General features: G+C 37.9%; 1 protein-coding gene across 22 annotated transcripts in view; it reads right to left on the minus strand.

Annotated features, from left to right (window-relative positions):
• MECOM (MDS1 and EVI1 complex locus) overlaps nt 1-17,835 on the minus strand; it is a 519,851-nt gene that overhangs the window by 47,273 nt on the left and 454,743 nt on the right. For 15 of the 22 annotated variants that reach the window (XM_081138849.1, XM_081138845.1, XM_081138848.1 and 12 more), the window contains exon 3: nt 9,724-9,858. In XM_081138849.1, the coding sequence (XP_080994975.1) occupies nt 9,724-9,858 (135 nt within the window). Of the gene's footprint in view, nt 1-9,723; nt 9,859-11,037; nt 11,155-12,462; nt 12,557-12,706; nt 13,455-17,835 lie in introns of those variants that run through there. The other 7 variants (XM_081138839.1, XM_081138857.1, XM_081138838.1 and 4 more) reach the window with 5 other exon arrangements.

The following is a 17,835-nucleotide window of genomic DNA, read 5'->3' on the forward strand; positions in this document are numbered from 1 at the left end:
TGGGGAATGCTGCTTCGACACACTCGCCAGGTCATTTTAAGAAACTATTATGATATCATTATTTCTTTGTAGTCCACTATTAATCATGTCTCTTTTAATTCCATTTTAGATTTACTCCATCCAATGTGAACAGTCCAAGAAACAAAAGAAAATGATGGATACATTATAACTATATATTATAAAGACAATTCTCTTTGCGGGGACATAGATCACTATTGTAATTTCCCTTTAAGTGTCCAGATTGTCATGTGAAGAATATTGAGTACATAAAAAAATAAAAGACACGGAAGAGTGTTGATGTTGGCTTTATTTACTGGAGGTAAAAGGTGACATTCCAGGCCATGAAAGGCAAGGCAAAGCAGAGTGGGTTTTAACTTCAGGGTGTTCTTTTCAATTTTAAGTGAATTTTTATGGTGCTCATGAAACTGAGGTTTGAAAAGAACTGGCAAGCTCCAGACGTAATGAGGGCAGATTCTGGGCATGCTTCCTCATATAGCAGTAAGAATGTGCCTCGAAGTCCCATCGACCACACCCTTACAGATCTAGTGTTTTGGGTTTTTTCAAGGTGTTGCTACCACTTGAAATCTTCATTATATCTCATCTCTTAGGATCTTAGAGAGACTTAAGTAAAATTATGTTTTTCCTCCTATAATTTCAATGGCCCAAACATATCATCTGAATACTTGAATCAGCGAAGTCTACATATAGTTTATGTTCTAGCAATAATAATACACCAGCAGGCATTTGAGGAGGGGTGTAGTTTAAAGAAAACAAAATGATAATTTGCTGCCTCAAAACAATTATGTGAGGGAATGATGGAATGTAATCTTGGAGAAATCAAGCCATCCAGAAAATAAGATATCACATCTATGCTTTTATGTTATAAAATAGGTGTTTCGGCAAATAAAAATATAATAAAGAACAGAAGTGATTTATGTAGCTTTTCCTGCAGGTTTGTATATTAAGTGTGCTTGACCATGCTTATAAAAATAAAATCATATCTTTAAAATCATTGCAGTCTCAAAATCTCAGCTATATTGCAGTCCTATGAATTATGTGTCATCTGAGTTACAACCCAGAAACAGAGACACTACTAATATAAACTCTTTGGTTTTTATGTTGGAGAAAATTGGAAGAAAATCAATTACTCTGTTAAATTCCATAAAAGAGTTAACAGGTCTCCTCGCCCATCAGGGGGTTTTATGGAAAAAGTTATCTGGATCCAAAATAAAACTGTCCTGGATTTGGGATTTTGTGATGAATTCAGCTCAAGTATATAAAGAGAGGCTCAAAAGTCTCAAACACTTAGAGCAAGTCTGAATTGTTACAAACAAGTTGTTGATGTATTATTTTGCTGTGTCACTCTCATAATGCCCTATTAAAATAAATATCTCAATCCCTCCCAATATAAGGTGAAAGATAAGAGGAGTGGGGCCTTATAGTAAGATAATAGGATTATACAGGAATTCCACTTTTTAAAAGGCATGATAAAATATTTTAAATATTTTTAAACACGATAACGTATTTTGACTCCTCTTGAGTTTTCTTCTTGGTAGCTAATACCAAGTTCCAGAAACACAACAGGTTATAAACAGGGCTCATTTCTCCATGCATTTGAAACTTTTGAAAGTTGAGGTGATCATTTCATTTTAGCACAGAAAAAAATGAATTTTCCCAGTATCTTGTTAGACTCTTTTTATTTTTCCAGAAAGTTATATTTCTATTTTAACGTATGGATATTGTATCTGCACCTCTGGACACTTGTATTTATAAGAATAAATATTTATAGTAAATGTTTCAATAGATCCTTTTGTATTCTAAATTTTGCTAAAATAGCATACTAGTAAAATTTCTTAGTATTCTTTTATTTCTAAGGCATTCAGATATTTGAAAATAAAACTGGAAATCCCCTAAATTGTTCACTTTTACCACTGGTAAAATTCACAGTTCAAGGCATAAATATAAAATTGCTCATGTATATAGGAGTTACTCTGAATATAATTATTATATTTAATTTATTTTAATCAGAACTTGAAACCAGTTCCAAATTCTAAAAGAATATCAATTCAGTTAATATTCATAAAGCTAAGCTAGGGATAAAAAGCAGTGGTGATGTGGATTTGATTTAGCAACGTTTAGACTTCCAAAAGGTATATTTTCATATAATGTTATATATAAGTATATATGGGCTTGGATATTTCACATGTGACATAGAAATGTGGCAAAGTACATGTTTTGAGGGAATTTAAAAATTCGCATAAAATATTAGCAATCTCATATTTTATATATTAATATAATTGAGTGTTTAATGGCATATCATTGATTCTGATTATATATCATATAAGTTATATGTAATTATATATAATGAGACATTATATATAATTATATATTATATATAGTTGAAATTGGAATTAAACATTTTATTGAATATCCATTTTCTTTTGCTATTTAAGTGCAAGAGCATAGCCTCTAAGGAGAGTACGGACACTTACAAGCATTCTGATAAGAAAGTTAATCGGCTATAAAAGTCTTTCAGATTCTACTTTATACTCTCAGGGCCCGTGTTCAATCTAATCCTCCATCAGATTGACGATGTTACCATTTGTATGTATAAATGGTAATCATGTGGGTTCTTGTTTATTCTATAAAATAGAAAAATCTAGAATCTGTCAGACCAGCCTTGCTGTCTAGTTTGCTATGCTTGGATCGATTTAAAGTATTATGTTTGTACTACTGAGACAGGAGAAAACTTCAGTGCCCAAGAAGGAAAACAAGAAAGAAAGAAAACACATCATTTAGTTTTTAAAAGATGAACAAGGCCTCATTGTTATGAATCCCTGTTTATTTTTCCTGGTCAAGCACTGGAAGTTTTATTTATGCTTAATAGACTGCATTTGGCATGCCTAAAAATGACAGAAGTGTGAATTATGAATGACCTTCAACCTATTGAGGAAGTTGTAATAATTGAAATAATAGAGAAATGTACTCCCTGCAAAATTTGTACTGAGAGACAACTTTTTCAGACTACTGTTGTCTGGCCGCTTTGAAGATGACAGTTGATTTCTTCCCCTTTCCGCTCCCAACATTCAGCTTGAATGCTTTATTTTCTATAGCTTCATTCAAATCACCAGTCAAAAGGCTAGGAAACACTGAATGCAACTTTAACATTTGGAGGTCAGGTGGGAGGGGAGGTAGGGGACAGTTTGCATATATGAACAAAGTCAACATTTGATATGAACACATCTGTCAGTCTCGGTGCTGCAGAAAGGTAACACCAAGTCTAGGGAGACAATGTGTGCACATGTGCTGGCTCTAGGAAACACAGTCTGGACCCCTGATCCACTCTTAGCAATGTGGGAAACCCCAATCGGAAGGGCAGAAGTGATGTCAACATTTTAGCATCTGGAAGAAAGACCCTATTATACATTCTGAGCCTAATTAGTAAGAGATAACAAGAAGCGTCTTCAGCAGACAGCCAGATTGATGACAGAATGTAAAGATATTTGCCCAACAGAATGGAAGCTTTATCATGTCCAAGCTTTGCCAAAGCAAAGCATCCTTACTTCCTTAGTTTCTCCAAAGAGATGGTATCCTATATAGTTCTTTAGGGTGACAGTCTAAACCGAGAAGTATCAAGTATTATCTGCTACATCTGCTTCCAAAATGAAAAATATGTATCCACTCGTTGTTTTCAGGACAAAAACACTCAAAGAGAAGTTCCCCCACCCCACATTGTTAGTAACACAAAGAGAAAGCCAAGCATAACTTATTGGATGAAACAAAACAGAGAGAACTGACTGTTGGTCTTAGTTTGCATTAATAGGGCAAGTGATAAAGGTCCTTTATTATACCTGCAGCCTCCAGTGTACCCAGCCTGGAAGCCTTGAAAGTTGTCCCTTTAAATAATCTCTATAGATTTCTCTACGGATCCTGCAAGAAATATTCTTAGCCACCTGTCTTTAATGTGCCATTTCATCTGAGTCTATGAAGACTGACTGTTCCAGTTGGTTTCAGAATATTTGGGAAGAGTTCCATCATTACATGCTGAGGAAGCTAAAGATCCTCTTTGGGTGTTTTACTAGGCTGGAGGTTTTCCTTGTGCCCTTGACCAATATATTTTCCTTTTCTTCCTTGATGGCTTGTAATGCATTCTGAGGACTATCTTTTTGGCTCCAGTCTGGAAACAGCTGAAGTCTAGAATGGGCGTGATGCTTCAAGATCCTCCTGAACGAAAGGTGCTGTATACCATGCAAACACTAATCAGTTAAAATGTGCACAGAATACTTTAGCTTATGGTACTTTCTCCATTTATGTGGTCTGAGAATTTTAGTAAAATCCTTAGTCTGTGTATTATTATGGCAGCATTGCGTCCTAGGCATTATTACATGAGGAAAATTGGGGGGGGGGGGGCAGGGAGGGGGTTAGGGGGAGGCAGTGCTGTTTGTTTTATCATGTAAATATCAAATGGTAAACCACGTCTGAGACAGCTTCATCTTTGGGCAAAGGAAGTAACCTATCAACCAGACAACATCCCCCCAAAGTCAGCTTGGGCATCGTTCACAAAGCCAGTCTCTCTGGGTATTGCCAGCTGGCATTCATCTTAAAACAGCAGAGCATAACTTTGGTATAAAAGTGCAACTTGACTTAAAAGCAAAGCAAAAAAAATGCCCAAAGCCAATAATAATTTTAACATCAAAGGAGGTCATTGAAAATGTGGACAGAAATCCTTGTAAAGGAAGAGCACATTAACAAATTACCTGACAGTCTACGCAAACATTTTTTTTAAAGTGGAAAGAGGTTCACAAATTACATTTGGCTTTTTACATAGCTGCCATTCCAGTTTTTTTTTCTTTTTTGCATAAATTGCATTAATTGAATGATGCAAGAAGACATATTTTTTCTCAGTAAAAAGCCAAAGAAAATAGCTTGATAATTGAGCCCATAATAAGCTTGCAATAATAATATAATATAACTCTAGTGTCACAGTGCTCTGATAAACCACTGACGTGGACCAAAGGAGAGAGAAAGCGGGTGTGCCAATTCAGCCATGATCGTCCTGGAAGCAGTTAAAACTTTATAAGGTAAAGCACAAACGAGAACAATGCCTGTTCCAACTGAAAACGCTAGAATCTTGCTGCTGTTCATTAACCACAGGAGAGCTGGCAGAATCTCCTAAGTGAATTCCAACATGGTATTCTCTGAGGGGCACTCGCTCTTCTATATCTTATTTCTTCAAAATAGACATCAGGCATTAGATAATCTCTTATCGACACATTTCTTTTTATTCTGAGTGAAAAGCAGACTTCTCTTATTCTACTTACTAAATACCAGCTGTCAAGGGCCCGTTTAAAAATGAAAGGACTTATCACCTTGTGTAAATGACAAGATTAATAATGTCTTGGGTTTCTGAGAACTTTATTCCACTTGTAGACCATGTTAGGGCAGGCCAGGAGTTTGAATGAAATCATGTTCCTTCCTATGATGCAGAATACACACACACACATAAAATGTTACCCCAAAGCACACACCCAGATCATTCTAATCATCATGAGTGGAAAGGCAGGTCTTGTTCAAGTGCAAAAAAGTCAACTTACATGAATTGTGCCTTAGTAATCTGTCTGATTACAACCAGTACAGCTTCATGAAGAAGTATTAAAGGAAAACTTGTATCTAGAGAGCTATTCCATAAGTACACAATACTTATGAACGAATCAGAAATGAGAACTGGCATTGTTTCAGGTGGATGGGGGTCTATGGGTCGTCTTGCCTTTGATATAGGTGAAGGGTATAAAAGCATGGAGATAGGAGGAAACTCATCAAAGGATGGAGGGAGAGGCAGGAACAGGGTGACACCAAATCTAAAGATGTGCTACATCCACCCTTTAAAATGGTTGGTAAAAGTAAGACGTCAAAGGAAAGGACATCAAAATATTCAGAATAAAAAAAAACAACAAAAACCTCTCAGTGAATCATCTAGATGTTTGGCCTACTTGACCTTTAACACATGGGTGCTTCCAGAAGTAAATAAAACCTCTGAATAATTAATAAGCCGTTTTCATGCTTCCTCTGCATATTTGGTCCTCTTGAAGACCTGTTCTGGAAAGAGCTTTCGTCATCCAACTCCCTGCTCTTGCTCCTGCCCTACTCTACCTCTCAGTGCCAGTTCTTGCTCCTGAAAGCAAGCAGGGACGATTTCAGATCGTTAAAATGTAAAACGATGGAAGCACTATCTGTTTCAGTGAAAATTTCCAGCTAGACACTGTGGGACAAGCAGTATAGCTATGTAGCACTGTACAGAAACTTTAAGGAATAAGGGAAAAAATCATTATGTCTTCAAGGATAAAGATTCTTAAGTGTTTTTAATGCATCTACTATTTTATGACTCGCATGTGATTATGGTCTTAATTTACTAGCACCTTTGGTGTGGCCTCTGTTACAAAGATAAATTACTATAGTTAATACAATATTTTCAGGGGGAATAAGGCTATCAGTCAGAAGCTGAAGCTACTGTGAAATTATGGTTCAGCAGTTATGCCAATGTTTTCAGAATTTCTATCTCTAAAAACATCACTGCAGTAATTTTGAAAACATGAAATGAAAGATCTCTAAAAGCAATAAATTGAGTCTTTCTAGGCAGTATTGTCAAGAAAAAAACACACAACTTCCACAAAGTTAACTCTGGTTTGAAAAAAAAAAAGTAAAATACAAGAACTCACAGAAATCTATTGGAAAATTTAAACTCAAAAAAATCCCCTCTACTAAAATCTCGTAGAGCGGCATTAGAAAGATGTTAATTGAATGGCCTTTGTTTTTATGATACAAAACAGATTACATCCTTTATCAGCTTCACTTGAAAAATCAAAATTCATGCTGTTTCTAAGTCCCTCTTCACCCCCAAACTAATCAAATATGGGTTTTATCCAGTACATGTTTTGACTGCCCCACTATTATAAAACTGTATTGTCATATTAGCAAGCACATTCTCTTTTGTAGAACTCCTCCACAATATTGTAAAACATCCAAACTGATTAAACTTGATCATTAACATTAGTATCTTTAAAAATCTGCATCTACGCAAGGGTAAACTTTAATCTTCATTGTCTTGTTTTGTTCTGGGTCATCCTTTCCCATCTTTTTTAGATACCCTAATTGTTACAGTGGTTAGGCTGCAGCTGAAAGTCACTGAAATTCTTCCTTTTTATAGTCCAAGGTTTATACCTGTCAACTTACTAAAATTCATGTTATGAATTTGAGTTCTCTCTAAGAATCAGAGCAAAGAGAAACGGTTTTTACACTTTCTTGCAGAGGGCTTCATTTGCTTTCATGTTGTGCAGGTGAGTTGATATTGCTCATGTTTAATAACTACTCCTGATCCAGGGTCTCTCTTTATATCTGGATATTAAATAATATCTTATACAATGGGGGTGTCCATTATGTGATGAGTTGTGCTTATTCACCAGTTGGCAGCTCCTATTCCTCATGGAAAAGGGAGCAAAAAAAAAAATAGACCTAGAAAATCTCTTTAGTCAGCTCTTTTATCATTGTACCTAGTCCAATATTCACATTTCAAAGCTGTCTGGAATTGCTCGTCTTAATTGGCTTTTAGAAATACGCATACAAGCTTATTAGATGAATATGTATATAACATAGGCATGCACTATTTGGATGTCTGCTCTCTTTTGTCTTGTCAACTGAGCTAAGTGTGACTGTATGCCTATATGCCTATCACACAAGTCTGACTTTTACCTCTGACTTTCCCCTTGTTTTTATGGGTGAATTTACTTGACCATGTAATGTCAATTTCACAATTGGGTCATCTGATATGCACTCTGTTACCATCTTAGATATCTGCCAGCATAACACATAAGTTTAAAATGAGTACTTACAGAAATTATAGGTATGTGTTTAATATTGGCCTTTTTATGTTTTTCTTGATTAACCATTTTCCCTGGTTCTTCAGTTTTAAAAAAAGTAAACATGCTACTCATTAAAGTATGAAACCAGCATATTTTCTTTGGAAAACAATGCATTTTACAATGTGTACCTCAAAAGTAACTATGTTAAAATTATAAATGCCTATTCTAAAAAGCAATCTAATTCAGAGCTATAAACAGCAAAAGTTTCCCTTTTTCATGCAATCAAAATTCCCAATGACAAGAGTATATTTATTATAAAACATTAGACAAATAATAAATGAAAAAATGAATTGCCACAAGTTAGATTCTTCAACCACCTTTTCACTGATTCTACAAGTTTTATGTGTCTAAGGAAAGAGCTCCTATTGTCAGTAAATATGGATAGCAAATCATTATTATGATATAATTACATTATTTCATCTTACAGCTGCCTTTTGAGCTCCTCCAGTTCCTTTTTTAGGAGACATAACACAATGTACTCATTTACACCACCTATGTATTTCCCACATCTACAAATAGTGGGTGTTCAAAAAATGTTTGTTGTTGATGGTGACAGTAACTCATATGACGGACTTGAGATATTTTCTGCTCACAATCAATAGCTAATTTAATAATGTTTTCCTTTGTCAATAATGCCTCTTGTTTTCTTATGGCAAAGGGGAAAAAAACAATTGATTGGTTTAGTATTTTTGATATATGTTGAAGATTTTAAAACGATTCCCATTTAAACCTAATTTTACAATTTATTACCTCTTATACAGTTTACTCAGTAAAAATTATCTGATAGCTGGTAAAATGCCAAAGAATAATCTCATAATGATGATTGAAATAGAGTCTTAGACCATATGACGCTAGCATTACTTAACAGCTTTCAATTGAAAACATCTAATTTAAACTTTTCTTTTTCTTGGTGGTGATTTTCATAGTAGATTTGCCAAGCAACCATTTTAATATGGTCTTTGAAACAAAATTTGATTTAGGTAACCATTGGGTTAAAAGTTATAAATAATGATAACATAATTAAATTCTAACTCAACGATGTTTATAAAACAAAAATTAACAGGCTGAACTTTTTGTTGTTTTAGGTAATGTCATACTCAGTTACAAGATTTCATAACCCTAACTTTATTGAGTGCAAAATATGTTTCATGATATTTTCATGATCTTATTTCATAGTTATTATTATTAAAGTTAAGCTCATTGCATAGGCCTCCATAAAGCAATTTCCAGCAGTGATATTTTTTAACTTTTCACATATACAAAAAAAAAGAGTGTTTTGATTAAACTAAAAGTACATCTCATTTATAATTGGGCAAATCAATATAAAATGCATAATCAGATAATGTCATATACAGATCACACAGATATATCTACCTACTATTTCTAATAAAATCTATATAATATTTCAAGTATATCACTTCCAATTCCTGCATCAATTCACAGTGTTCTTGATTAGCTCAATACTTTCTATGAATGTCTCCCTGTTATGATGGTAAAAAATAAAAGGTAAAGAACAGCTAGCAGCAATTAGTACTCAGTTTTCAAATCATTCAATCACACTCAGAAAACGAGAGCATTTATGAAGTTTACTGGTACAAAGTGAATTAACTATCCCCAAAAAGTAGTGAAAGAAAATAGTCCTGAAAATGACTTTATTCTGCATCTTACTTATATTTGTGCATTACCTTTCACCATATCAACAAACAGGCCACAAGGGTCTACTGCAGCTCACTGTTATTTTTATTCTTCAGGCTTCACTGATACTTTAGTGTTCTCAAAGAAAGACAAGAAAATCTTTACAACATACCTGATCATTTATCTGGCATGCAACGAGGTTGTGCTGATCATAACAGCCAGCGAACCTGATGTACTTGAGCCAGCTTCCTACATCTGGTTCACTAGCATCTATGCAGAACTTCACATTGCAAAACTCATCTAAGATCTAGAAGGAAGAAGATGAGAACAATCAATTTCTACGTTGCTTCATTCATTAGAATGGTTAACTGCCTGAAAACGTTTTATTCATGTATATTCCCCCTCTGAATCTTCAAAAGAAAAAAGTCAGCATCAATATTAATAGAGGAGAAATGTTATCTTAAAAGTGACAAAGTACTGTTTTTTAAAGGAACAAAGCAATTGTGAATTATTACAAAAACATTCATTGGTTTTAAAAAATACTTGTTTCCTTGTTATGCATAATGAGTGCTATTGACTTAATTTTACCCAATGTGATTTTTACAAAAAATAACATTGAACAGTGTATATTAATATAATATTTCTAAACTAAATAGTCAATATTTTAGGTTCAGATAATCTTCTCAGGTAAATGTATACTTTCACATTTTGGAACTGTAAATTAACTCAATTTAAAAATGTTAATCTAAATATTATATTCATTTTCAGTTTTCATTTCATTACCATGAAATCACACCCTTAATTGAAGAAGATAATAAGATTTGTCTCATAGATGCTTCTGATCAAACTAAAGAACAGCAAATGAAAGCAAATGATTGGTACACGCTCATGCAAAATATGGCAACTTAATGTTTTAGTTAACACAAGCTAATGCATATTTCAATTTTACATTTAGAAAGCGAAATAACAAAACTGGTTTGTGAACAAGTAAAAAATACATAAGAATATTGCAGTAAATTGTCATCATGATATGTGGTTGTGTATTGTTATTTTTCATGAGATTTTACATTCAGTTTAACCTAAATAGTAATCATTACTTAGGACACCTATTAAACAAAAATTGAAATGGGAAATGTCCATTTTTAAGGCTTTTCGTCCTTAAAGGAAACTATCCTGATTCACTAGCAGCAACAATGTTTGAAACATCAACATTCAAAGCTGCAGAGTTGTTGACCTGATGGTGAATAACTAGAAAGGCTGGTAATGCTAATGTCAATCAGTTAACGCAAACTTGAGGAAGTTTCCTATCAAAGACTAAACAATACAGGCTAGAACAAAAATTAATGAATTAAATAAGCCCCACGGAACTCTGCTGTATCTCTACCGACATAAAAGTTAAAACTAAACTCTTGGGTATACAGAGGAAAAGCAATTTTGCATAGAATTCAGGTAATCACCCAGTTGCAGATTCAAGTCATTAACTCACCACAAACTTCAAGAAGAAGCCCAGTGCTCTGAGGGCTCTAGTCAAGAGGCATTATGAATAAGCCTTTGGCCATGAGGCAATTAAAGGGCAATAAGTAGTCCCACAATTTAAAAAAGGAGAATCGGAAAGAAGCTAGGGATAGTAATTGCTACACACACACACACACACACACACACACACACACACGTCTTTTCCAAGGACACGTCTTCACACTAAAAACAACAAAAAGTCTACATTAAATACTCTCTCTAGTGAGGACAGACTTTTAACAATTTCTTATTATAACATTACAAACTTCAAGTTGTTTCCTTCACCTCTCAAAGCTGAGTAACTCAGATGGCAACTTGAGATTCCCCCCCTCAGGTGTCTAGAAGGACCATAAATAGCAATAGCAATACACATTCTAAAATAGTAAAAAGTTGGGATTGTTGTTTTGTTTGTTTTGGGGTTTGTTTGGTTTCTAGATCTTTTGTTGTTTGTTTTCTTGACTAGCAAAAAAAAAGGCAGCTCTACTGACACACTAGAGAAATATTTAATGAAGGAAATAGGGTGAAGTCAGTGAAATGCAACACCAGTTCCATTTCATATTTGCAGAAAGACGTGGAAAACTTGTTAATTTCAAAGTCAAGAATCATCTATCCCCCTAGCTTTCGAGTATTCCCTTTTGCGGGGGCAGGGAGTTAAGTATTGCATATACTACACATAAAAATTCTAGGTGTAATTTTATTCCGTGTTAACATTATTGCCATTGCCACTGTCAACAGTGAAATTAATTTAAAAACAGGTTCATTTCCAAAGAATGTCTTTTCATATATATGTTACATGATTATTCAAATATTTCACCAACATATTAACTTTCTTACTCTCAATATTCTTGCCCCAAGACAAAAGCTTAACTTTCTCTAGAAACGTATCCCCCCCAGGGTGAATTATTTACTTTTGATTTGCTAACAGAACTGCATTTGTCTCCCCCAATGTCTTAATCGTCTCGGAAATCTCGAATAAAATCAAGTAACAGCACATCTTCCGTCATTTCATCTAACACACTCCTGTGTTTTTAAAAAGCTTTCAAGTTCCAGAGATAGCTTAAAAAAAAAAAAAAAGAATTCCCTTTAGGTGGACTTTAGAGAAAGGCCCTTTCAAAAACCAACAGCGAAAGAAAAAAAAAAAAACCCACAATCTAGCCAAAGGGTCCGAATGTGACTTTCTCGCGGAGCAGCACACGGTGTTGGACAGCAAAGCTGTTACTTGGCAAGGTGGGACTCGGCCGAGAGCCGCTCCAAAGTCGCGTGGCCGGTGCCAGGAATTCAGATTTTGGCAACCCCACCTTCTGCGTCCCAAATACCGACGGACAGACACCCGGAGGGAGGGCAAGCGGGAGAAGAGCGCGAGAAAAAGAGGCCGACAGCCGGCAGAGAGACCCACCGAAGGCCGGACGACCCACCCCGGAGACGCGTCCAGACCGCACGGTTCGCAGGAGGAACAAGGAAACCGGCGGCCCCGGCGGCGCAGATAAGCAGCTGGGCTCCGCGAGACCCGGGCGCGCAGGAAAAGGCGGCGGGGGGCGGGGGGCGCCCCGGGGAAGGGGTGCCAAGGCAGGAAACTGTCCGCAGTTACAAACTATGCGCATCGCCAAGACTTTTTTTTTTTTTAAAGTGAGTTCTCTTACCTTGAGATTTCTATGGCCTCAACTCAGCAATACAAGGCAATCACAGAAGAATTAAAACAAACAAAATAAAATAATCAGCAGCCCCCAGCTTTCCTGCACGACAATCCTTTCAAACGATCCCGAGCCACATTTCGAGAGGTTAAAAAAAAAAAAAAAAAAAAAGCCTCGCGTTTCGATTTCCGAATGGGTTTCTGATAACTTTGTCCGTCTCTGGGATCTGCTCGCCGGGACCACGCGTTTCAGATTTATTGTCCGCCAACTGTGTATTTTTAAAACCAGAAAAGCAGTCTCCTCTCCTCTGGGTGACCCGGGTTTGGGGTGTTTTGGCTCCCCCCCCCCTTCCTGAAAGAGCTCAGAGCTATTCCTTCTGGTTCACATCACCTCCCTCTTTTCTCACTTTCTCTTGCTCTTATCAGCCCGATGTGTAATGAAAGTTATCTGAAACCAACTAAAACTTCTTCCACTTCTCTCTCCCAATTCCAAAGGGGGGTGGGGGGGGACAGGCAGGAGGAGGAGAGTTTGAAAAGGTGGGGGGCCTGGGCAGGCGAGGGGAGCTCTAGCCCCCTTTCAGATCCTCCGCAGCGCCTTCCCAGGTCCTAGACCCTCACGGGATCGTCCCCCGTCGCAACCCCAAGCTCAGCCGCCGGGTTTCTGTTTCATGAACTGTCTCTTTAAAGAGGATCTGCTCGGCCATCCAGAAAGAACCCGGGGCGAGGGAGAAAGGGAGCTATCTCCCGCCGCCTAGAGTGATCGGAAGCCAGACGGGCTCCTCTTTCAGTAAATTTTTAAAGTGACAGCAGCCTCCTCTGGCGGGAGAGGTCACAAAAAGGTCGCCAAGACCTAAGTCCTATAGGGACAGACTGATTATGGATGCACCATTCCCCTTAAACATGTAGATTTCTCTGGGTAAACAACCAATGGGGAGATCTCGCCGGGCAGGATTTCTTTCCCCAGGGAAATATCCTCTGTTTCAATGTCTTGAAAGCACAAGTGTGTGTGTGTGTGTGTGTGTGTGTGTGTGTGTGTGTGTGTGTGTGTGTGTGGTGGGGGATGGGAGCGATGGGGTGGAGAAGTGCTTTGGGGAGTGCGAGGGTGTGTGCACCGAGGCTGGGGGTGGGGCGCTGGAAGGGCAAAGATGAGGTTTTGAGTCCAGGGGCGCTAGCTCAAGCTAAACATAATTAGTTGAGAAATTCTCAGAAAACAGCAGCCTAAGAGTAAAAAGTTGACATGTACATTTCCAGTTTCCTAAACACCTTTTATGTTATTATTGAAATTCATACTCACTTATTTCCTCCATTATTATAGTTAGGTCAGCAGAAGAGCATGCTACTTTTTCAAATCGTATTTTTCTTAGAAGGAGAAATTTAAAAATCTGAAATATCATTTGCATATACTCTATCCAAATAACGCGTTACAGCCTTAGAGAGATTGACGACTGTGTGGTGAGTTTTTGCCAGATTCTTTGAAACACTAATTAAAACACTATGAACGCCAAAAGAATGAAATGAAGCCAATTGGACAACTTACTATTTTAAAACTTTTAACATTATAAATGCTGCTGTTGGTGATCAGTACTATACGGTGATTAATAACTTTCAAATATATATGGACCATTTTTATCAACGCATTTCAGAAATGACTTTGGACTGAAGCATATAGAGAATGCGTGGCAAAATAAAAGGGTCTGTGGGTTTACTTTAGCCAACCTTGGAAAATTTAGTAAAACCCGTCGGTTAAGTGGAAATAACACTTTTTATCGCAAATCTCCATTCATAAAAACAAATGGACAAAATCCAACTTCTCAGCTCAACAATGAAAAGTTAAGCAAAGTAAAGGAGTCCAGGGGCGCTTGCGGGGGAGGGGTAAAGGGCGCGGGATGGAGAGAGCGCTTATGTTCAACTTTATCTGCAGACGGGGACAGGTCCCCCCTTTTGTTTTCTCCAAGTGCAAATAGACATGTAAATCTAGTAGATCTATATTTCCCCCAAAATGATCATTTAAAAACAAAAATAGAAACAAAAGGGAGGGATGGAGGGGAGAGAAAATGACAAGAGGTGGTGACTAATTCGTTTCGGTGGCCTGTTATCTGTGACATTGAACTGTTATTTCAGATAATAGCCATTGTTTGAGGGAAAATCGCACAGCAGCGGTAGGTAAGACAGGAAAAATCCTTTGTAAATAACCTAAAACCCGGTCAGATATTCCCATGGAGCTCGGCGCTTGAGAACCTTTAGGAGCCCCCGGTTTGCTGCCATTGATTTCCTGCCCTTCCTCAACTTGCCCATTGTCAGGGCCTCCTTTTCTTTTTTTTCTTTTTTTCTTTTTTTTTAATTTAGCCATAAATTGGACCGGCTCGAGCTATGAGCTGTTCTATTTTCTTCCTGTCAGGATGAGGGATTTGTTTTATGATGCATTGTGTATTAAATACAAGTAATCTGGGGAACCGATTGCTTCAGACAGTGCGGCCTGATCAGGGGGCCTGAGAGCAAAGCGCCCCAATCCTCCTGCCCAGCCCCACGGCCCCCACCCCGCCTCGCCCTTTACAAAGCTGCTCTGAAAAGGAGGAAACATCGGCGGGTAAACAAAAGGTCGTGTGGAATCGGCGGCGGGTCCCGGCTAAATTAGGATTTTGTGGAAAGGGCCTCGGAGTTTTTTCCCTTATATTGGGTTCGGGTGGGGGAGGCGGGGCGACGGCGAAGGTCTGGGTGCTTGCAGGTGCGGCGCGGGGCCGGTAGATGGCGTTGCGCCCCGGATTAAGGCGCGGCGCCCGCGGCTGCAGCCACCCAGGTGAACCGCGCCGCCCGCCGCCCGGCCGCCGGCCCGGCCTCCGCGCCGCCCGCGCTCCCGCGCCTTCCCAGCCTCCGGCCGGGCCGAGCGAGCGCGCCCCGCAGCCCAGACCCGCAGACCGAGCCTGAGCGTACAGGAAATAGAGCCGAAAGATTTAACACTTGGTCTCGGAGAGTTTGGGAGAACTGTCTGGAGAGATGGGGTGGGGGAGGCGGGGAGGCCCATTATTGTTTTATTAATATCATCGTCGGTCTTGTTCTCTACTCAATAACTGTGAGAAAGACCAAAGGAAATCATAAGGACCAGGCAACCAATCACTCTGCCTCTCTCTCTCTCTCTCTCCTCTCCCCTTTGATTATATAATAATAACTTCATGTAAGAGCAAAATCAACCCACTTTTTCTTGACGACACAACTTGAAGTTTAAAAATAGGGTCCTGAAATCCCAAAGTAGCTAGGTGGGCCTTGCTTCTCATGAAAGGAGCCTCTAGCTATTTAAATCCTTAACCCTTTAGGAGAAGACCCTGACCTACCTCCCAGATGGGAAGGAAAGCAGAAGAGACAGGGCTGGAGGAAAGGGTTTTTGCAGGGGGCTTGTTTTTCTCCCTGGTTAACTTGCTTTCCATCAGGAGAGTTCTAAAATAATAAATACTAGGAGCCAAATACCACCACCAATTCCCTTTATTCCTTGGGATTTCTGGTGAAATCTGTTTACAGTAGTTCCCAGTTACAAATTAATCTGCAAAAGCCGCTGTCTGCTCAGCAGTAATCAGTAACATGCGTGTTCTGCAGTTTTTAGCGCTGCCCCTGAAATGGGCTATTAAAAATAATGGTTTTACTATAATCTCAAACCAGCTTTAATTTGTAAACATGTATCAAGACAGATGATCTAAATATTAAGGGGGTGGAATGAGAGAACATACTACAACAAATGTATAGCTTTGGGGAAGGCAGAAAATAGAGTGATTCATCAGCAATGTTTAAAAAGAGAATATTTTAAAAACATTTTTCCAGAAGGAATGATTGTTTTTTCTGCCCTGTTCTGTTAATTGTTGTTTACCAGGAAAAAGGAATTGGAAAATATGAGGTTTGAGTGTGAGTTGATAGATTTTCTGGGAGCTGTAAAGATCCCCCTTTGGCTGATGGCAGGGCTGGGGTGGGAGAGGTTAATGTGTTTTCTTCCTGGTTTGAAAAGGGCATAAACCCTCCTCAGGCCCCTTCCTTCCTCCCCCATCTGGGTGGATTGCAGAATCTTTAAAAGGCTCAAAGATTTCCAATAAGGCCACTGGCTCTGCCTTCATTGTGTAACTGTTTATTTAAAATAAGTCAATATATTAGTTAAAGCAGTAAGAAGTTAGTGCTCCAGTATTCAAGTGATTCCCACAAGACTGTAAGCTGATGCCTCTTTTAAGCCTTAAACTTCATGGTTGTCCCAGAAGTAAAAGTTCTGCTAATGGAGACCCTATGGGCATGGTACATTCCAGCACATCATTAAAGGAAAGAAAAGCAGTCCAGCCAAAGCCAGATGAAATGACTGCACTGTCCACTTTTAATAGGCTTCCTGTGGACCAACAGCCCTGTAACACTCTGCAGAGGACAATATTTAAAAACAAGACAACTTGCTGGCAGTTTTCAATACCATAAAGTTAATAAAGTATGTTCCCATTCACCCTGACATTATGTTTTTAGTTTATAGAGGAAAGCACTTTATAACCTCAGCCTAAGTAGAGTTCCCTTAATTCTGCAGCTTTGGGTTTCTTGAGGTGGCTAAACCTGCGCTGAACTCCAAGCCTGACATTTTTGTTTTAACACTGTTTTTTTGCAGCTTTTCAAGACCATACAAGCGCATTTTTACATTTCTCAAGTACAGGTTGTTTGTTTGTTTTTACTTGTGGAGATCCTGTTAAATCCTATTTTGTACAGTTCATGTCAAGAAGCATGAAATAATCTGAGAAGGTGACATTTGGCTGAACAATAACTGCTTGCTAATTAAATTAGCTTCTTGTATAGATATTGATGTGTGTTTAAAAAGAAAATCAATGCTTCCTTTTCCACGTCAGAAGAGAATTTTATAAAATCTTACCTAACCGAAGATAAGAAAAAATATAAATATGCCTTTAGGACTCAAGAAGATTCCTATGTAAATATTTTTCCCAGTACAGAAAGTCCAAACTGTCTCTCTACTTTCTTTCCCTCCAATTCTTGACCACCTACAATTTCTTCTCCCAAGTCTTTTTACTTAAGAAATAAGCCTTATAATGAAGCATAACGTTTAGGCAAGAGAAGGTAGATTAGAAAGTCATGGTATCAACGGTAACATTTTGTTTAATTTTCATTTATATT

Source organism: Miniopterus schreibersii (assembly GCF_964146895.1).
Source record: "Miniopterus schreibersii genome assembly, chromosome: 5".
NCBI lineage: Eukaryota > Metazoa > Chordata > Mammalia > Chiroptera > Miniopteridae > Miniopterus > Miniopterus schreibersii.